General features: G+C 37.5%; 1 protein-coding gene across 2 annotated transcripts; it reads right to left on the reverse strand.

Annotated features, from left to right (window-relative positions):
- Positions 1 to 316: 316 nt before the first annotated feature.
- LOC763050 (probable ATP-dependent RNA helicase DDX59) lies at positions 317 to 22,793 on the reverse strand. 2 transcript variants are annotated; one of them, XM_030976446.1, is made up of 16 exons: positions 22,712 to 22,793; positions 18,840 to 19,698; positions 18,286 to 18,462; positions 15,696 to 15,771; positions 14,901 to 15,020; positions 14,080 to 14,226; positions 13,627 to 13,709; positions 12,505 to 12,553; positions 9,583 to 9,659; positions 8,467 to 8,595; positions 7,580 to 7,683; positions 6,988 to 7,054; positions 4,889 to 5,086; positions 4,208 to 4,274; positions 1,842 to 2,031; positions 317 to 1,325 (listed from the first exon to the last, which is right to left on the reverse strand). In XM_030976446.1, exons 2-16 carry the CDS (start codon positions 19,692 to 19,694, stop codon positions 1,274 to 1,276), a joined length of 2,391 nt encoding a protein of 796 aa, XP_030832306.1. In that variant the 5' UTR covers positions 19,695 to 19,698; positions 22,712 to 22,793; the 3' UTR covers positions 317 to 1,273. The 2 variants fall into 2 exon arrangements, 1 of the variants encoding a protein (XP_030832306.1); XR_004062390.1 differs by lacking the exon at positions 317 to 1,325 and adding an exon at positions 3,208 to 3,364 and having other exon boundaries at positions 1,923 to 2,029.
- Between the last annotated feature and the right edge of the window lie 479 nt (positions 22,794 to 23,272).

A 23,272-nucleotide genomic window follows, 5' to 3' on the forward strand; every position in this document is an offset into this window, starting at 1 on the left:
ACTTTATTTCTGCTTATCAAGTTCTGTTGTGCAGCTCTGGTTCTCTCATCTCTCTTTCTCTCTCTGTGTCTCTGTCTCCTTTATCTTATGATTGCTTCTCACATTCTGCTATATGAGAAGTTTATTTCTATCCGAAAAACCGCAGTGCTGTTTTTTGATGACATGAAGTGTAATACATTTCTTATTAGACAGAGCTTGGTAAATAAGCACCAGTCCTTTTTTTTCTACTGCGCCATATCTGAACGAGACTTTACCATACATGTCTTTGACCAACTGTTACATACGGTAATGAGTTATGTTCTTATGTCAAAGGATAATATTTTCTGGTTTAATTTTAATATGCACATGCTACAGAACTAGAGAGGACACAAATGATACATAAAGTAGAAAAGTATGTTTTTGAAGTAAAGTTATTTACTGGTATATAAATAGGCTGTTTACTTGATATAACAGAAAAAAGAAATTTCACAATCATTTGTCAAAGATGTTCATATGACGAAGTCTGATAGAAATAAGCAAACTGAAAATCACAATCTACATGTATGATCTGAAATCGTATTGCCATCGACATTACATGTAGATGTATAGTTTACTCTGGCATAGTCAAATCTGTTGAGACTGCAAAAATAATTTGACCAACCCAAATTTGACTTTGGAAAGGTAAAATAAGACAAGTTTACACAAGTTTTGCACAGTTTGGTAAAAATTAAAAAAATGATTCAACTTCTGCAACTTTGTGTTCAGCATAGTTGACCGTACATAAATTCTGTTTTAACATGGCTTTCTTCAAGATCATTGCTTATCTGAATACCGTGAACATAGAAATCTATCCTGCCATGAGAGCATATAATCATGAAATGCATGTATCAAAACTGGAATGGACTTTTATCTCTCTTTATATTATCGTTCATTTTGCTGAGATACCCTTGCAACTTTTGATACTATGGTGACTGGATTCTTGTGCTTTATTCTCCATTTATTCCAATTTACGAAACAATCACAAAGCAAACCCCATCAACTCCTAAAGCAAGCCCAGTTTCCAGTAGATTGAATTGAAGACGGAATCCCCTTATGGAAGATTTGCATGGGTAATCGGAGCTGAAATTTCCTCACTGAATCAGTGAATATTAATAGTCCACTTGTTGCGCACACAGATGTGGTATATCAATTTGATCGCTATCTACCATTATGTTAGCTCGGTCTTCCCTAAAACTTGAAGCAGCCATCTGAAAGACGAGTCGAGTCTCGTGCTGCAACAGTCCTCGGCAGAACTTCAAGGCTTGAATTTTCTTTTCCTTTTCTTCAAGATATCAGTCACACTTTCTCTGTAGAAGTTTGGGAAAGATAAAAAGATACACACGAGTATATCGCTGATTACTCAGAGTTGAATCATCTAATAAGGTACAAGGAGGTTATCTTATAGTGTCACCTTGTTACAACAAACTCCTTGGGGCAATGGAAATCATCTTACTATATCAAAACTTTTGTTTATCTCAGGGTTACAAAACAATAGGAATACAAAGAAGGGAGCCCAGAAAGAAAAAGCTGCTTTATGACTAGTTTGTTGCGACAGTGTTCTTCCTAATGGAGCTCAACTGTAAGTCATTAAGAGGTTTTAATTCTTACAATTTTTATAATCCTCAATTTAACAATTTCGATTCTTAAACAAAGATTTAGTTCTTAATTCCAAGAACACAAATAACAAGATGATAACAAGATGATAACAAGATGATAACAAAGAGTCCAAGGTACAACTCAAAGAAACTCTTGGCTAATGACTGGAGTTTACAAAACAAATCATTTCTCACAAAATGGCTTGTTTCAAATTGAAAGATACCCACCTGTCTCTACTCCTCTTGTTGTCATGGTAACCACTGCCTCCAGGCATGCCGCGATGTGAGGAGGCATCCACCCGCCTGTCTCTTGAGCGATGCTGCTGTCTGTGGTAGCTAAGATGAGGAGAGTTGATCAGCTCGGGAGGCAGGATCACACCCAGGGGTTTCAGGGTACCGGTGAACTGCAGGAAGAGCTGTGCAATGATATCTTATGGTCAAGGAAACGTGATCTACAGACAGCATCTGTTTTTCTTTTCTCTCACATCACGAATATAAAGCCAAATCCTGTTTCATGTATTCCACTCCACAGGACTATATAAACACAGTAAAGCCCTTTGATAAGTTACCTTTATCTAGAAAGGTGCAACCCTCAAAGCCTGTCTGCACTAGTTTGGCCAGGGGGGATTAGACCTCCCTGCAAGGTCAATAACAGGTGGTTATCACATTGAATCAGCTCTCAATTAACATAAGAAAAAGGGGATCATGGGGGACCAACAGGCACCGACTATAAAAGGGGCGCAAGTAGATGTAAGTATAGTATAGTGGGGCTTTAAATATTATTTTTTTTAAATCATAAAAAATTAATTTCATGCCTATAGCCATTTTGTTTTCTCATTTTGTAAGCAGCATTACCAGACACATGCTGCTACTGCTCCGGTGATTAATGCTTTCTTCCCTTTCTTACCATGCTCTTCAATTAGGCCTTTGTTACTTTGTATACATTATACCAGTCAGACACAACTTCAGAAAATAGAGTACATGTACAGCTAAATACTCAGAAAACGGAGAATAGCGTACAATGAATATGGTGTTTTCAATGTTTAATGTGTGTTCAAAGGCATGGGGAAAATCTTCCATGGTCGACCTGTTGTTGGTATTTCTTTTCACTTTAAACTTGCTGTTGATTCATTTATTTTATGTTTGCCATAGAACTTGAAGGTATTTTAACAGGACCTATTTCTCAGGGATTTTGAAAATAATCGACCCACAGCATTATTTCGTATAAAAATCTATAGCGTCGTTAGGTTGACTTTGAAAGGTTTTCCCCATGTCTTTTGTAAACACTGCCTGGCATTGAACATTGAGGGTTCTATATTCACTAATATTCTGGGTATTTGCCTGTACTCAGTTTCTGAAGTTGTGTCTGACTGACTACCCCCTGCGAACAATTGCACCATAACAATGATCAGCGCCCCCTTTACAAATTTCTGATTATCATCAGACAACTACCTCGTACGTTATTAAACCTAGGGTTAGTCTTTCGGGGGTGGGGGGGGGGTGGAGTTGAATTGTCCTAGTAAGGGTAGTTGTTGTGGCGTATATGTCCAGGAGATTTTGTGTACTATTGTGCTAAGTATATTGGATATCTGACCCTAAGTCGTTCAGCAATGACTTGAAGCGGACTACTCCTCAAGCCAAACATGTATGGACAGTCGCTTGTTTTGACATCATTTTCGGCTTGTTTTGACATCGTCTTGGTTTGTTTGGTCAGGCTCCACTAGCTTCCATAAGTTGAAAAAATAGACTCTGTGAATAAATTCAGTCTGTCAAGGAATCATAAACATGGAAATAATCTTGTGTGACAGGATGATGTAAAATCATAAATTAGTTCCACATCCCATAATCTAAGACTATACACAAACAAGAACGTGATAATTACTGGAAATAACTGATACAAAAAGGACCTTAGTTTAGTTTCTAAATTGGGAAGAGCAAGATCAAGTTTACTTAACTACACAACTTGACTCATAGTGCTCATCAGACTTCAAACAGTGTATGTACACTGTATGAGATAAGGCCTAACAAAAAAGATGTTGTATTGCCCTTTGCAACTGACCCAAAAATCTTGAAATCTACGCTCTGCTTTAGAGAAAAAAGCATTCAAAACTGAGAAATATCAGCACAAAGAGGAAAAAGTTTTTTTTAAAGTTTAAAAAGAAAAGTATGCCGACCTACCAAACCATGTTTTGGCACCTAAAGGGCAATACATCATATTTTTTTATAGGCCTAACTGGAGTATTAATGGGCCATATTCATAATGTAACCAAACTTATGCATACACCTTTTTGAAGTGTTTTAATACAAATTTATTTTATTCACAGGTTACAAATAATTAAATTTCAATAGTCAGAATGGAAATTGCATATGTTACATGCTGCTAGGTAGGAAAAGCCATGTTTGTCCCATGTAGCATCAACTAATGACTATTCTGACTATTGAGCTACATTTATTTGTAACAGGTGAATCAAATAATTTGTACCGAGGCACTTCACATTGGCGTATGCACAAATTTTGTTACATTGCGAAAATGGCCTATTCAAATGACATATCATCATCTTATAGTTGAAGATATCAAATGCTGAAAAGGATATTTTTGCTGCTGTTGTTAATGAAGGTCATGGCAGTTCCGTTTGTTCCCAAGCGCCCTGTTCTCCCGATCTAAAAAGAAATGAGATGAGAGAAAGATGGTGCAAAGATGAATGGGAAGTTTCAAAGGATACAATAGAAACGCGAAATTTGAAAGAAAAACAAAACAAAAAGAAATTATTCTATATCAAAGTATACATGTATCTTGAGAAAGCATTTAACGAAGTGTGGGCAATTTAACATATGCAAAGTAGGATGAGTGGTAACATTCACCATCAACACACATGTTATGCTAATTTTTTTTGTTTGACTTTGATATGGCATTCAAGTTCAAGTTTCAAGTTTTATTTATCTTTCTTTCATAACACACATTACAAATATGACATGAATATAACAAGTGAACAGAGTAAGGCGGTACAACAAAAAGATGAGGTGACCTTGATTGAAAGCAAGGCTTGTGGATTTAAGGTCCCACATTGTCTAGTACACTTTTCTATCAAAGTAACTTCTTAATTCAAAATTTTCTACATATAACAATATTAAATAAAGCTGCTTTTCAAAGCATTTCACAAAAGTAAAAAATGTACCCTCACAGAAAATGTTGCAATGGTTACCAAATTTCGGTCATGCGAATAATGTCCATAAAAAATGTTACTTTTTGTATAAAATGAATGACCTGACCTGACCTGATGTATATACTCCTCTACGGTCCCTGGCATGTCAAAGTTGATGACCATCTTGACCCCTGGGAGGTCAATACCCCGCCCCAGGACAGCGGTACTGACCAAGACATCATATGCACCATCTCTGAACCTCTGCAGGATACCATTACGTTGAATCTGAGGCTTGTCTCCATGTAATGATGCTACGGCTACACCACAGCTCTAACATATAAATAACAACATGGAAAAACCAATTAATTTCTAGTTAATAATGTTCATATGTGAGGAAAAGTGATAACTAACTAAGTTACAAATTAACATTAACTCTTGTCTATGGAGCATGGTAGTACCTGTATCAAGCCTACATCAAAAGAGAAACGTTCAAAATGAATTATTGCATCAGGACTCGGGTGAAATTGGACAAATCTTCACATTCTAACATCAGTAACTAGGGTTTTATAATGTCTGACTGTAATAATCTAAGAATTTTTAGAATGTACAGCTAAAAAATTTTCTCAATCAGTTAACAACAGTTGGTATAACATTCAATGCCATGCATGCCTAAATTATTCTTTGAAATCTCTTCTTCCTGCATCAATTAACATTTAAATCCAAATTTCAATGAACATGGTATGTGAGTGTAAAGAGTAACTTATTACAAGAATATCCATACTCTATATTAAAGAGAATTTAAACCTTGTTAGTAAACTTCTCTAGAAGAAAGGAGAAATACCTGAGAGGCAAACTGGTTAAATTTTGAATAAAATTGCACAAACAGATGAGAAAGTTATGATTTTTGCAATTTGTAATCACTATGGTATGGGCTCTTCATATTGGTTAAATCAGTAAAGTCTCTATGATATACATAGTGGCTGACAATTTTCCCATTTGTTCAAACACACAAAATGACTAAAATGTCAAAGACGTATGGATCAGGAGTGTCTTTTCTCTTCAGTGACCTAAATTAATATGCTATCTACATTATATTTTGAGTAGTGCCCCAAGGGAGAAGGCTCTTTGGACAAAAACAGAAATTATTGATATTTTTGTGCACGACAAGCAGGAGACTTGTCTGTGTCCGACTCTACTTCACAATCCATGGACCAAATTGTCAGTTTGAGTTTGGCACTTATGTAGTGATCTCATATTTCAAACATTCATAATTCTCTTATTATTGGTCTGATTATTTCAAAATTCCACCATTCTGTTAATTTTACTTTTCTGCTTTCATACAATTGAACTCATTTATACAAGGGTTGGGTTGCCCTTTAAATGCATCATCTTTTTTCCCATTACACCCAAGTTGAACTTGTCGATAAAGCATACCATGTCCCCTCAGCTACTTGGTCTTCTGATATTCATCCCAAACCAAATATCACGTGGATTAAGATACAAGGTGTACAGCCACCATACACCTAGGTCCAGAGACTGACATGTATCATGTTACCAAGGCATGTTTGGTATGCCTAGGCTCTGTCCTTATACATACATACTGGCAACCTACAAGTCGTACTGCTCTGAAATATTCAAGGATATATTTGGAGCAGGGTAAGAAGTAAAGATATTCTCAAGGACAATAGTTCATTCTGAACTTCTCTTCTTGATATTTCTTTTCTCTGCAGCTCATGTGTATTGTAAGGGCTGGTATGCTTTTAAATGTACTTCCCAGTCTTACTTCTCTATTTTTCAATACATCTTGTTTAATACTTGCCTCTTTCTCACTTCATGCTGTGTTTTCAAACAAATATATGATTTGACAACTTCATAATTCTGTGACATGAAATGGTAAGAGTATCCTATGTACTATTCAAAGGGCAAGACTGTAAAGGCATGATGCTGTAGCCAAATGCATGTGCAGGCAGACAGGACAACCTGACTCAGAGTCCTATTACCAGCTAGTTTCGTCAAAAAAAAGCTATCCTATTATTGTGATTCTCCCAATCTCTACACCCTCCTCTCTCTCCCTCTATCTTATTCACTACACCTATCTTTGTAGTCTCATTATGTCACTCTCAAATACCTTTTCTACCTCTCACTCCTCTAGCCACAATCTCTCATTCCATCTTCCCCTCTTTCATCATTCACACTCTCTACTTCACATGTTAATGCTCTGTAAAGCATACCTTTTCAACTGCTTGTGCCAATAAATCTGCTCCAAGTTTGGAATCCACAAAGACTATGGCTGGTGGCCTGTCAAAGAAACAATAAGTCATTCTATGTTACCCCTTTTGACCTTTGATCCCAAGGAAACACTTCAAATATCAACGGTTCCGGCAAAGTAGGTTGATTGATTCTTGGTAAAAAAAAACTAGCATGTAACTGATTATAATTTGGTCCAAAACTAGCCTATCTGAATTTTTAATGAATGATATAGACAGCAATGTAAACAATTGTTGGTATTAAACATTTAAACAGCATCTCATTCAACTATCTTGAAAATGAGCAACAATATTAAATAAATAACAACTATGACATTAACAAAAGTCAGCATTATGAAAATTGTTCAAGCATAAATGTTGTGCTTCTTCAGGTGCATAGCAAAATAAAACAAAGGCACAGGACAAATCACAACTTTTGCAGAGAATAGAGCAGACATATATGTATGCAAGTGTACACAAGCAAATTCAATTAACAAGTTTGGGAAACAGATTGCATGCATACAAGTATATACAGAGTGATTTAAAAAACATTGTAGAGAGTCACAAGTGTAAATACCTGAAATGTTTGGGATCCTGTAGTACTGCAAAGAGTTTCTTTTTCTTGGACGGTTCCTCTACCCATAAGATGGTCTGTTTCACTGATGTACAGGGTGTACTAGGCTGTAGAATAATTGATTCATCAATTGATTCATCTGTTACATAAAATACTTAGAAAGCAACTACAGGCTTGTATGTAACTATCCATGTGACTTACAACTTTGGAGACAATCACATTTTCATTTAACTCAGCATCTTTAATTGCTGTAACCCCAAGTTATCTTGGGGAATGTGTTCAACAAATAAAATCAAAATTAGGGACAGAGTTGTAAAACCCATAGGCCTGATTCTTGTACTCCATGGCTTAGTTTTGAACCAGAATTACAACCTTCAATGACCACTGTCGTCTTAAAACTGAGCATCATCTTCACCATCATCATCTTCCTCCTCCTCATCGACATCATCATCATCATCATCATCATCATCGTCATCATCATCATCATCATCATCATCATCGTCATCATCGTCATAATCATAATCATCATCATCATCATCATCATCATCATCATCATCATCATCGTCGTCGTCGTCATCATCTCATCATCATCATCATCATCATCATCATCATCATCATCATCATCATCATCATCATCACCACCACCACCACCACCATCATCTCAACCATCACCACTATGACTACTGGTTTACTGCCCATCATCATCATCATCCTAATCATCACCATTGTTATCTACACCATCATCATCTTCTCCCTCATCATCCTTGTCATCATCATCATCAACATCATTAATTGCTATATCACGATGAACCTTTGATCCATCACATCGTGAGGTTGTTAATAAAGAGCTAACGCAGTGGGAAGTTAGGGGGGGGGGGAAAGATCCTCACCGTTCCGACCGAGATGAAGACAGGATTGCTGAGTAGAGAGGATGCCATCTTCTCTATGGATGATGGAATGGTTGCCGAGGTAAAGATGGTTTGATGGTTATCCGGTAAGTGAGTCATGATGTCATATACCTAAATCAAACAAAGAAAGTCCATTTTAAACATCTTAACATACTTCATAAATAGCATTCTTTGGGTTTGATACCATCAGTAGTTATATGAGATTGCAAGATGGGATATGGCTAACTTTTTTGATTAGTGATGAGTGATTTATTTTTTGCGTAAACTTTCGATAACAGGGGTCATAAGCTGTATCATAAAATCAGTCACAACAGTAATTTGCTCTCTTTTGTCCCAAACAAATCTAAACTTGTTATCCTTTGTTACTTGTAAGTTACTGGAGAGAGAAAGCACATCTTTTGTCACTCTTCATTTAAAATGGCAAACGGCCGTGGCACTAAAATGTATTTAGACTGGAATCTATATATGTTATTCTAAAATATATTGAATAAAATCAATTTTCCTGTTTCCCCCTTCTACACAATTACATCTTATCAGTACAATCATTATTTATCATAAAAAAGTATATCTTCAATAATTAAAACATGTAACGGAAAAGTTAAACACTTGCAATACCAGAGAATTCCTGCAACTTAAAGTGACTTGGTAACATTGCCTCAGATCCTGAACAAAATCCTGGATTTAGGTCATGCTGTAATCATAATTATAAACCTTTAGGTCAGTCAGGAACTCCATGATTTTTACATGCCGCTCGCCTGTCTGATTATCAAGATATTTATGATTGGAATTACAAATTTTAAAAACCGTTTGCCAAACGGTTTTTCCAACACTACAGTCTATTGGGGAAAAACGAGTATGGTAAATCCTGTAACTCAAAGATTTTTTAATTTTTTGAGGCACTTCTTGATGATCTTTTTGAAGCGCAATTTTTTTAGGGCATCAATATTACACCATATCACAGACACTGATAACACGTAGGGCCGTGCATCTCAGATTTAACATTGTTAAACGATGCCTGTAACAGATGCCATGTAACAGAAAAAGTTAAAAACTTGCTTTACCAGATAATTTCTGCCACGTAGAGGTAATGATTCATACCTGCTGCTGGAATCCAAGCTGTAGCATGGTGTCTACTTCATCAATCGCAACCAGCTTTATTTCACTCAGACAAACACCTTGAATCAATAAAAGAAGACAGTAATTAAGAACATTGATCTGTAAAAAACTAAACCAGAGATAGTTTGTCTGAATCTTATTTGCAAATACATGTTAACCCATTTAATACAGGAACCAGGTGGATCCTGTACTAAAGATAAAGTGGAGTTCTGGGCCCGTCGCACAAAACTTACAATGGTAACTACCATGGGAACCTTAATTTTGATTGGCTGTTGAGCCCTGTTACCATGGTAGTTGCCATTGATGGCAAAGTTCTCTTGGTTCTTGGTTGGTTGGTCCTCCAAAATACTCGTCTGAGTTTTAACTAAGGGTGCGGGTAGGGTGTATTAATTTGTAGATGGGGGGGACGTCAGGGAAATCTTTTCTTTGACAGGGTCAGTGTCAATGGTAATTTTTATGCAACGGGCCCCTGGTCAAGTGATTGCATAGTAATGGTAATGTAATGGTAATGGTTTTATTAAAAATTCATTTGCAGCCAGATGGTTGAATTGCAGAACTTTGTACATTGTAAAAACATAAATATTTATACAAACATAAAACGTATTGAGACATATCACGCAGTGATTGAATTTTAAATAAATCAGTGTACACATATATATATACAAATTAATACAATTCATAAAATTCGCTTAACATTCTATTCCACAATCATCATAGGGCTGGAGGGAAATATAGAAGAGAGGTAGGGAGGATAATAGTGCAGACAGCACAGGAGATCCAGGAAAAGTGTGATATAGAGACAGACAGAGAGGGAGAGAAAGAGACAAAGGGATAGAGGGAGAGAGAAAGAGAGACAAGGCGAGAGATAGAGATATATATATATATATATATATATATAATAAATGATGCTGAGGATGAGAGTGTATATCAGACATATCGAAAATAAGGTAAAAAGTACAATTTCGACAGAGAGAATACTGGTTGTAAAAATTAATAAATTACATTTTACATTTTCATTGGTGAGTTATGGATAACATATATTGTAAATTGATCGGTAGGTATGCAATCAGATGAGAGACATGAAATATGGTAATTTTGAGATTTTTCTTGTAATAAATATGTGGTAAGTATGTTTCAATCATTACAAAAGTTAACAATGGTAAACTTGATTTACCGTATTATATTATCATTTTCATTAATCAATTATCAAGGTTGTACAATCGTCTTAGTTAAAAAGTTATATACTATTTCACATAAAATAAAATAATTATATTTATAATTCTATACAAATGTGGACAAAGTGCATGATCATAACTGTGAATTTAGCAAGTCAATAAGATAGGGAAACAATAAGATAGTGAAAGAAACGTTGTGGAATCGATCAGAAAAGGTTGATCATCTAGCATATAAGCATTGGTGTGTACTGGAAGATTCTGGAGTCATCAAAATGATGAAAAAATTGTCCTAGTCTTGGTAAAGTAGCAAACACTGCACGGAAAGATGTATATGGGACTATACGAACATGTAGCATAAAAATATGTCCTGATTTTAATGCTGTTACATTGCCATATTTAGAATATTAATGCATTTGAAGATTGAGCCATGCTTTTCATGGAACATTTTTTATTTAATATTCTTCCACACTCAATGTCTGTTGATTGCTCATGTGGTGTTTATTAAAGCAACACAATTCCTACATTTAAACATATTTGTGGCTTAAACCCAGTAAATAAGATCAATTGATCGATCTGTATTTTACTGGGTGTAAGCCACAAATATGTTTAAATAGTTGAAATTTCTCCCAGGAAGCATTACATTAATAACAATTATTACCCGTATCAGACATCTGAGCTGGTCATTTACAAAACCGTATTGCCCTAGTTTTCACTAGCAGTGGGAACGGAGGGGTATATTCTTTGTATTTTCCTTGGTCTCCCTGCGCGTATTGACTTTGCGTGTAGAGACGAGTGAAAATATACCTTGGTATTTTCCACGGTCTCGCATCCCGGCATCTTGTATTGACCGCGTCGCATTTTCATTGCGCATCTATTATGCGTACGAGAACCTGCGCACCTTGCGCGCACTCTATTGTGACGTAATAATCACACCAAATACACACTGTTTGCAGTGTATCGAAAATTTTGTCAAGCACTGGATGCACAGTGTTGGTTTGACAAAGTTTGTTCAGTTCTTGAGATTGTCATGGTGGATGTCTGTATTTGCTCTAGATGTCTGATTTGGATAACAATAAAAATATTGACTGGCTTTACTTTCGGGGGATATCAGAAATATTGACCGCGCTAAGACCATATTGCCCTCGTCTTTCGACTCGGGGCAATATGATCTGAGCTTGGTCAATATTTCTGATATACCCCTCAAGGCCAGTCAATATTATATAAATATCCTACATTGCTTAAAATGCATGTACATGACTTCTTGGAATGAAACTGTTACTAAATAATAGCTGCATTTACACTGCAAGCAAAATCATTGATTTTTCTCAAATTCCAAAACTAAAATTGAAAATCCACCTCTGGAGTTTGATCTTTGGAAACGCCTGCCAAATTTTCACCCATTTGTGAAGCATAAATAAAAAATTCAGCGTGATTCCGGTTTTTCGTCACAGGACTCTCCTTACTTCTGTGCTATTGCACGCAGGGTAGCGACAAGTTGCGGATGCACACTACTCATTAAAAATTTGGTATGAGCAAGCTTCAACATTTTTGTGTGGGTTTTTCCAGTAGTGCAAATGACATACCCCAAAATCGATGATTTCTTAAAATGTTGTTTGGGATGAGAAAATGGGCCTGAGGACAGAATAAAACTTAAAGTTTCTTTTGCTGAAGAAAATGTAGGATCACTATCAAAATACATAAATATGCACAATACTTTTGGCATTCTTACCTTCTTGTTTGATGATCTCCATGATCCTGCCAGGTGTACCTACAATAAACTAAGATATAAAACAAAGTACAGCTCACTTCATAGCTTTAAGCTGACTGGCAACAATAGAGTTAAATTGTGTAAATAACTGAAGAGAATATGATGATCATCCATTAAATTACATATCACAGAGCTTTGACTCCACACTCAAGGTTTTAACCCTTTGTATCCGAATTCACAAAGGAGGTTAAAATTTAACCCAGGTTTTAAACCCTCATTCAAATAACCCATGGTTTAAAATTAGCGCAAATTAAGCCTACCTTGCCTTGCAGGCGTCTAATATTGGACCTCTGACTGTGTTGCGCTTATTTTCGGCTGATTTTAAACCATGGGTTATGGAAATAAAGATTCAATGGGAAAATACCAATGTTTTTAGGGTTATACACTAAGATTAACCGGGAGTTCCTGGGTTCGAAACCAAGGCAATGCGCTAGTACCCTTTAGAAAGGCATCAAACCTCACTACCAAGTTCCTCTGAGAGGACTTAAAGCCGTCGATCCCCTGTCTGCTTACTTACAAGCATACACAAGCTTTCCGGTAAAATAAACCATCAAACAAATTCTAAATAATATCTGTCCATATGTGTTTTGAACAACTTAGCACCTGCCACAGAGATATGACACTTGACAGGGTCTTGAATTAAAGATAAAGTTGCAGAGTTCTGGTCATGCAATTGCATTGTGAAAGAAAAGGTGTGGAATGGATCAGAAAAAGTTGATCCTGTAGCATGTAAGTATTGGTGTGTACTGCAAGGTTCTGGAGCCATCAAAATCACGATAAATTTGACCCAGTCTTGGTAAAGTAACAAGTACTGTACACAGAAAGAGGTATATGGGACTACACAAATGGTGTCAGGGCTACTAACCTTGATTTTCTTATTTTTCTATGCTCAATACTCAGCCAGTATACATTTTCTACCAAAATTGTTCGGCAAATGACATTTATTTGTACTCTTGAACATTCAGTGTAAGTTTTGTTTGATTCTGTGAGAATTCATTTTCATTTTTTACCAGAACTCAAGTTTATCTTTAATCTAAATGAAAATTGGCATCTTTGAAAGACATTACTACACCTTGAACTCACCTGAATGCCTTGTCGTAACCTGTGCAATTGTGGTGGTAGAGGGAGCCCTCCAACTAAAAGTGCTGTCTTCATACTCAACATTCCTACAATGACAGTAAATTTAAAAGTGATATATTATAAATAGAAGAACGGGCTAACCAACTCGGTGAAAACCCTTATTTATCATGATTGGGTCATAGACATTTGTGCTCACATTTGTATTCACAGTTGACACCTTTCTGGACATTTGCTGGAAATAGGACATCTGTACATGAAATATGAACACCAGCCACAAAGGTCGGTTCAGCAGACAACAATTTTGCAAAATTGATAACATTAGCTACCGGATGTTGACGATATTCTGAGGTCAAAGTCTTAACACCAGCTGGTTTCCATTTCGGTGTTCGGGCTGGTGTTAGTGTTTTTTAAACACTAACACCGCCCTAACACCCAACTTGAAATCACTCATTGTACCTTTCATGAGTTGTTTAGCCTGTTCTTCTATCTGCATAGCCAGTTCTCTTGTAGGAGTGAAGATGAGGACATGCGGATCTTTGCTTCCTACCCCTGTTAGTACTTGGTTATATATGGTCATCACAGCAGGAACAAGGAATGATAGGGCTGAAACAAAAACAGGGAAAAAACAACAACTACACTTACTTGATTTCTATGTATGGTGCACGTAAAATCATCATATACAAGTAATAACATTTTTAAAACAATAATTTTCATTAGCCTTTAAAAAAACAACTTACAAATTGAATAAAAAAGTACAAACAAAGAAATAATTACAATGAAAACTCAGGTGTTGTAGTTGAGTGGTTTAAGAACTTGACATGACGTGGGTTTGATCCCGATATAGCACTAATGTCCTTTGGCAAGGCATTAATTATACATTTGTCCATACTCCATTCTCGGGAGAAAAATGGGCACCTGGGCTGGTAGGGTAACAAAAACCTGTTTTAGATGTTAGGCTACCTGGGAGAAGTTTCAATTGTTGTAAAGACATTTTGCTTTGCTCCCAGTAAATAAAGATCACATGCTCGATCCTGTAGTTGAAAACAAGTCACACACAAAATATTGGAACCACTAAAAAATGTCTTTACAACAATCAAAAACCTTGGTGTTAGTAATTGCCATATTCAATCATGGTGACCATATGGTAGGAATACTTCCCAGGGAGTGGAGATGGTGCACATTGTGCTTGAATTAATCCAATGTTCTTAAACGCTATATAAATCCAGATTTTTACATCATGACAACAACAGACTATTATTATCATTATTAAAACTCACTTTTTCCTGAGCTGGTCTGAGCACATATCATAAGGTCTCTCAAAGCAAGGGATATTGGGATGGCTTGCATCTGGATCGGTGTAGGAGTAATGTATCCAGAGGATTGGAGATTACTATGTACTGCAAACATGTACATAACAAGATATAAACAAATGATTAGCATATAGATTCACAAAATAATAATAAATATGCGGGCAAGTATTGAATCCAATGACCGGGGTAATAATTTAACTGTAAAGCGCTTAGAGACATCATAGATGTATAAAGCGCTATATAAAAGGGGAATTATTATTATTATTATTATTATTATTGATGTTCCACAACTTCCCATATTACATTGGAACACATACAAAGAAAGAGAGTGGAAAGGGAAAGAAGACAGAGAGAGGGACAAACATATAGGGGTTTCAAGGTGAGAAAAAGAGGGGAGAGGGGGATACAGAGAGAGAGATAGAGAGGGGAAGGGGGTACAGAGATAGAGAGAGGAAGGGGGTACAGAAATAGAGGTTTGGGAGTGAGAATGAGAGAAAAAGGAAGAGAGAATTGAGAAAAAAAGGATTACCGGGTATTTCAAAAATAAAATGATTCCTACATTGCGAAAATTCAAAAGGCATGCATAGGGTAGATGGTGTAGAATATTTTAGAGTTACATTCATGTGTAGTCTCCTTAATACTAGAATACGAACAATTGAACATTATGCACAGCTGATATTTTAATACTTTTTATACAAATAACTTCTACACAGCTATCTTTAGATACTGAACATTTCTACTAATGTACACTTTTTGACTTACTCTTAGCTGGAAGACAAAGCTGCTCAAACTCCAAGATAGGTCTCTGAATATTTATCCCTTCAACAAAAATCTGAACCTGACAAAAGAGAGTTTAAAGAATAATACAAAATTAATAAATAATAATAATTCCACTTTTATATAGCACTTAATACACACTATGAACATGACAGACAAAGAAAGCGGACAAAATATACAGTTCCTCAGGTAGACAAAGGAATATCCCTTCACTGCTATTATGTAAAATGGTGAATGTGCATGTGACACCTGTTCTACACATTTTTACATAATAGCAGTGAAGGGATGTTCCTTTGTCTACCTGAGGAACTGTATATTTTTTCCGCTTTCTTTGTCTGTCATGTTCATAGTGACATCTATGATGTCTCTACTAAGCTCTTTACAGATATACTTTTAACCCTGTCATTGGATTCAATACTTGCCCACACACACTGTGTGCACAATCTCCACTCCTTGGGGATCATTCCAGCCAGGCTTTATTCAACGCTCAAACAACTATTTGACCAACAATGACGATCGCATCCTACTGGGTACCCATTTAAGACCTGGGTGGAGAGTACCAAGTGCAAACCCTCGACCCGTGCATCTCTGTTAAGCTGAATCTGTATTTAGATGTTTAAATAAAAGGTCATTTATTCATATTCGTTCATGAATATCAAATTGAATGAAGGAAATTTATGTATTTGCCACAGTTACAAGTACATGTATAGCTGGCAAATGTTGTTCATATGGCAATAAGTGAGAACACTAATTGTATTCAGGCACGGGAGACGGAATTCTTGAATTACGCTGCGTACGTGGCAGTTAAATTAAATGTGAAAAGGGGAAGATGCATAAGAAGGGTGTCGTATATGAGAAGAGTTATTCTAGCCTTCCACTGCACGCATACTAGCACGTCTGTTAGAGAAAGGTAAGATAGCCATAGGTTTTTTTTTCTTTCTCTCTTTTATAGTTTAATCTCTGTTTTTTTAAACCCCGGGCTACAGTAAGTTACAGATAATCCAAAGTTTTGGGAAATTTTGAAAATTGGGTGGATAGTGATTCTTTAAAATTTTGAAATGTTTAGATGCCCCTGTGGATGTATTATAAGCACTAGAAAATTTAGCTTCTAAAACACTTCTGCTTTCAAGAAAAATTGAATATAAAAATTTACCGGTGCTCCTGTTAAATGTTGATAAATTTCAAATAGCGCCTATGACCGTACAATGGTAGCTGTGACCATACAAATCTCAGAATATGCAGATGAGATATATAATTTCCAAACGGGAATAGCTAATCGGAGGATTTTAGTCAAGAAACATTTTTTTATAGCTTAATTAATATCTTGACCTTGAGAGGGAGCTATACAACATAAAGAGTTTATCATTTACAAAATTTTGCATATTTTTAGACTTGATTTCAACCGCAACGACGATTACTGAATATTGTAGGATCGCATATGCTTCCAATACATTCATTTGAACCAAATTCATGACCCCATACCAAAACTTTGTATTACCTTTAAGGTTAGGGCAGGACGTGAGATTTATATGATTAATTTTGATCAGGTTTAAAATGTCTGATGTACATTCAAACATTGTTACCTATACATTTCTTGTGGTACATTTTCGATGTCACAACAAAAGTATTGTGAAAATACCATGAAATAGAAGCCATCTCTTTGTGCTAGTAGTAGTAGGTCAGCAGGTTAAACCCAAAATAATGTATATTTTGCTCTTTTGAAAGAGTGACAGTTTTAGATATGATGGTTACTATGGGTGTAATGATATTTATGTTGCGAATGTTGATAGGGTAAACTAAGAATGAGTGATCTGTATACTACATCTGCAATGTTAAAGACTGCACATAAAATCGTTTGGCTTATGCTATGGTCACATTACCCAAAAATAGCCTGCTCGGCGGCCGAGCGATGAGTTTTTAACCAATTCTGCCCGTCGGCTGCCCGGGCACCGAGCGGCGGCCGCCCAGGCATCGCTCGTTTTTAGGGCATCGCTTGGTCGTGGCTGAAGTTTCAGCGCGGACTTAAAATTTGGGCGGCGCCTGCTCATTTTTCACTCGCCGCCCAAAATAGGCTCGGTGCCTGGGCGGTCGCCGCCCGGGCAACGACCTAATTGCTGGGCAATGCTAAATTCCAGCAGCGACCGAGCAGGCTACTGATCGGTCGGTCGCTGCTCTGATTCGTGACCATAGCTTAACTTATCCTGACTGGAATGCTTCTTCATCCAATTTGAAAAAAATAAAATTTTGCAGCATGGGGATCAATTAAGAGTCCTGACCAAGCAAATTTTGTAGGTTGAAAGAACCAACAATATTCATTGGTCCAAACTTACTAAAATATGGCCTTATGTCGTCCTATAGAGGTGGTTTGGTAATACTAAAACAGTTTTGGAGGTTTAAAGTATGCAACCCGTAATTATTTATTACCAGTGTCAGCACCCTTGGGGGGGGGGGGTTCCCTCTGGAATTTTTCCGGTAAGTCCCCCACACTTGGTATTAGCATCAGGGGTACAATACACCGGCAAGATCCCTGCCAACTACCACTTGAAAGTATACCGTCATATTAAGAAATACTTGCCTCGTTCCTGATATCTTGGACCTGTTCAGGGGCGAGTTGAGCGATGTCTGGGTGCTCCCTGTAAATGAAGAGTTGATCAGCCTCCTCTACAGTGACAGCAGCATCAGCAGCAGCATCATCAGCAGCAGCACCCGGGCCAGATAATGCATCAATGGTATCATCTGCTGGCTTCTTGGTCTGATTGTAGCGAGAAAACAGAATTGGAATACATGTACATCTTTAAAATCACTACGACAGTGCCTAGATTCTTCATGCAGATCTTAATTCATTTAGAGATGAGATGTCGCCCCCCCCCCCTCAATTTAATTCTTGGAAATGATATTCACTCTTGAATCAAGTGATAAGGATGAAATTCGATGAAAATAACAAGATTTATTTGACATGAGAAAGAGAGAGAGGGAAAAGAGATAGATAGAGAATGAAAATAGATAGAGAGAGAGAGAGAGGGGGGGGGGGGAACGAGAGAGAAAAAAAATAGAAGAGAGAGAGAGAGAGAGAGAGAGAGAGAGAGATAGAGAGAGGGAGATAGTCTAGAGAGGAAAGGTAGAACTTACCTTGGGAGCAGTGGTTTGAATTCCTCTCCTGACCAAGTTCTTAGCCTTACACTCCAGACTGCAGACATCTGCTTCGGTTTGACTGCAGATATACTCTCCATACTTCCCACAGACCACACACACTGGCTCATTCTCATCAGGCCAGCGCTGATTCTTGCTGAAGGATACGATGGGCCGTGGCTCTTCATCACTCTCAGGGTTCTCAGACTCTTTAACGTCATGTTGCACATCTTCTTGGTCCCGATAGGACATACTTTCATCGTTCACAACTGGGTCAGATGAAGGTTTCGCAGGGGTTAAGGATTCTCGATGTCCTGTACTCTGGTTCCCTTTCATGACAGAAACCTGACTTGATATCCTATCACTCAGCTGCTGAAGCCTTTCTAGTTTATTTTCATGTGATTGCGTATGAGTCCTCTCTGAAGTCTTCCTATGAAATGTTTCCTCATTTTCATTCTCTGATGTATCACCTTTCGGCAAAGGGGGTGATCTACAAGATTGACTTGAATGTGTTTGAACTTTCCTGGAGCCATCTACATCACTAGGTGCGGGGTCAAAGGATATCCCTTGATCCAGGCGCTTCTTGCCTTCTGAATTACCCTTGTTCTGTAGTTCATGGATCAACGGTATCCCAATGTTTTTATCATCTCTTCCAGGAGGTTCTCTCGTCTCTGCACTTATAGGAAATGGAGAGGGGTTCTGGGCATTGGATGAGCCCGAGGTAGAGACATTTTGTAAAAGCACACATGAGCTCCCTTCCTGATTTGTGTTTATGACCTTTTTCTTCACCGACACACAGCTCTTAGTCTTAGTATTAGCTGTCTTTTTTGCCAAGGCTCTTGGTACGAAATTCATGGTTCTGCAATGAATAAAATATAAGAGTAAGCTTTACATAATTTGCCTGAAATATCTAGAAGTATAGGCCTAGATCTACATAAAAACGAAAGGACTATTTTATCAAAATTTTTAGCTAATCAAAAATATTGTTTCAGGTTAATGTTAGTGTTAGGGTAGACCGAATTTTCCATCTCTTTCGTTCGTTAGCCTCTTATTGGGGTAGGGTCGGCTCTCTCTTTAGAGACGGAAACCGTCTATACACATTCCCTTGATAACGCCATTACGAACGTGTAGATGGCGCACAGTTTTTCCTTCATAATCGTTTTGCCTTCGGCGTAGACTAGAAGGGATGAGATTGGTTTAGATGACTCCGTGCGCAGCGAGAGTTTAACACGGCTTGCAAGATTTCAACATGGATGTCGATTTTGACCCATAATTTCCTTAAAAGGGACCATTAAACGGATTATTTCAGTCAAGTTGGTAAGTGGAACCGATGTAGTATAACCTTCTCCTAATTTTAAATAATCAATGCATGAGGTAAAATGACATTTTGGGGGATTTTGGGGGCAAAACGCTACGACCTGAAATGGCCGTGGCGTTATCAAGGGAATGTGTACAGACGGTTTCCGTCTCTAAAGAGAGAGCCGACCCTACCCCAATAAGAGGCTAACGAACGAAAGAGACGGAAAATTCGGTCTAGTGTTAGGGCAGTTAGGTATCTGTATCTGTCCGTGATGTACAATCACCAGCATCTGGTTGTCGCATACGTAGGTGGGCCCATCAAGTTAACAACCAAGCCCAGAGGCATACATGTACAATATCTAAGCTAGGCAAGGCTCCATCCCATAGCCAGAGACTTTCCCAAAAATAGTAAAATGACCCATTCACATATTTCCCCAACTTGGCAGACTGCAGACATTGTATTTGTAGTAAAGTAATATCACTAATATTATACGAGTAATAATAATTTAGTTATATAGAGATCTAGACTATAGTATCACTATCAGTAGACCGAAAGCTTCAGTCTCTATAATCGTCGGTTGTTCCACTGAGACTACGTCTGGCTCCACTAGACCTCCGGTTATAGAGACTGAACGACTGCCTATGCCAGCCTGTGTTGAACTTATTCCGCTAGATTTTAGCCGCTAGGCCCCTCCCACAAACTTGCCACGGCCGTATTGTTATGCCCCCCAAATCCCCCAAAATGTCATTTTACCTCGTTCATTTCCAATTTTAAATTAGGCCTAGGCTATAATACATCGGTTCCATTTACTAACTTGATTGATATAATCCGTTTAATGGTCCCTTTTAAGGAAATTATCGGTCAAAATCGACATCCATGTTGAAAATCTTGCAAGCCGTGTTAAACTCTCGCTGCCGTCAATCTCATCCCTTCTAGTCTACGCCGAAGGCAAAATGATTATGAAGGAAAAACTGTGATAACGCCATTACGAACGTGTAGATGGCGCACAGTTTTTCCTTCATAATCATTTTGCCTTCGGCGTAGACTAGAAGGGATGAGATTGACGGCAGCGAGAGTTTAACACGGCTTGCAAGATTTTCAACATGGATGTCGATTTTGACCGATAATTTCCTTAAAAGGGACCATTAAACGGATTATATCAATCAAGTTAGTAAGTGGAACCGATGTATTATAGCCTAGGCCTAATTTAAAATTGGAAATGAACGAGGTAAAATGACATTTTGGGGGATTTGGGGGGCATAACAATACGGCCGTGGCAAGTTTGTGGGAGGGGCCTAGCGGCTAAAATCTAGCGGAATAAGTTCAACACAGGCTGGCATAGGCAGTCGTTCAGTCTCTATAACCGGAGGTCTAGTGGAGCCAGACGTAGTCTCAGTGGAACAACCGACGATTATAGAGACTGAAGCTTTCGGTCTACACTATCAGTATCAATATCATTTACTACTTAAAACAGTTGCTTACTAATCTAATTTCTAACTTAGTCTATAGATCTGATCTAACTTTCATTTTCAACTAGATCTAGACCTCTAAGTCTAAATGCGTTCTTTGCATGATAAATATTTTAATAATTTAAGACTGGCAAAGTATCACACAGTTTCTTCTTGCAGTAATTAAAACCTCAGTGCCATATAAAACAAAAAGGTCTGTGCTGAATACCAGAAATTGCGAAATGGCCGAGGTATTACTGGAACAAATAGTAGTTAGATCTAGTACCCACCACTAAAATTGACCAAACGTTTGTAGGGTACCAAATTCAAAAACTTCACCAATGAAGCTTAATCTCGAGACTTAAAGGGATCGTTTAACAATGTTAAATCTGAGATACACGGCCCTACGTGTTATCAGTGTCTGTGATATGGTGTAATATCGAAGCCCTAAAAAAATTGCGCTTCAAAATGATCAAGAAGTGCCTCAAAAAAGTAAAAATCTTTTAGTGACCGGTTTTACCATACTCGTTTTCCCCAATTGACTGTAGAGTCTAGTGTTATGAAAACCGTCAGGCGAACGGTTTTCAAAATTTGTAATTCCAATCATAAATATCTTGATAATCAGACTGGCGATCGGCTTGTAAAAGTCATGGGGTTCCTGACTGACCTAAAGGTTTATAGACTCTAATTACCATTCCATCATGAGCTAAATCCAGAATTTTGTTTCAGAATCTGAGAAAAAGTTACCGGATCCCTTTAAGCTTTTTAAGTAAAACTGAACCTAATCCTAACTCTAACCCTAACCCTAGGCCTTTGACGTTCATGTACATTAACCCTAGATCTAGGCCCGGTCCTATTTTTAGTATAGGTGGGGTAGATCTAGGTCTATTCTAAAGTTAGCTGTTCAAGCCCCCGGCCCAGTTTAAGCCATGCCATGGGAACTCGACAGAGCACATCGCCCAAACATCCCGGTCGTGGAGCCTCCCATCGCATCCAGGCAGCGCGGCGCGCCATCCAAGGAGTTTAGCACTCAGTTACAGACGTAGACTGTAACTTGAGATCTACTGATTTCTGTATTTATTTAAAAGAAAGGCTGCATTCAATCTCTACAGTTTCAAACCCACCTTTAAAAAAAGGGCATGACTCCTCATATGAAGTTTGAGTGATGGCCTCAGCTCAGTCAGCGTAGGAAGTCCACGAAATTTAATACTGATAGCGCAATGAATGGAGATGCGTGTGTGACGTCACCGTGCGTGCAGCATCGAATCAAACTTAAAAAGCAACAACATCATCAGGGGGGAAGCTTTTAAAGAAAAGGTTGAGAAGCGGGAACCCAGAAAATTGGGCCCTGACATATTTAATGTTGTATATTCAAATTACACTTCAAAAATTTACTCAACACTATTCATAAAAACATTTAAAACATACAAATACAGAATGGAATGATAAAAAACAAGACAGTGATAACAAATAACAATGGCAATTTATGAGAGCATTCGGATAGGCGGACTAAAAGAAGAGATTCCTTATTATGAAAGTTTACCCCCTAAAACACACATATACTATTCCATATTAATGGTCCTTGGATGAAATTTTCCTACATGTCGTTCTAATTTTGGGGAGGTGATAATTCAGGGCATTAATTCTAGTATTAAAATTATGCACATCACGATTCAATTAGTTAA

Source organism: Strongylocentrotus purpuratus, unplaced genomic scaffold, assembly GCF_000002235.5.
Source record: "Strongylocentrotus purpuratus isolate Spur 01 unplaced genomic scaffold, Spur_5.0 spur5_scaffold_9, whole genome shotgun sequence".
Classification (NCBI taxonomy): Eukaryota; Metazoa; Echinodermata; class Echinoidea; order Camarodonta; family Strongylocentrotidae; genus Strongylocentrotus; species Strongylocentrotus purpuratus.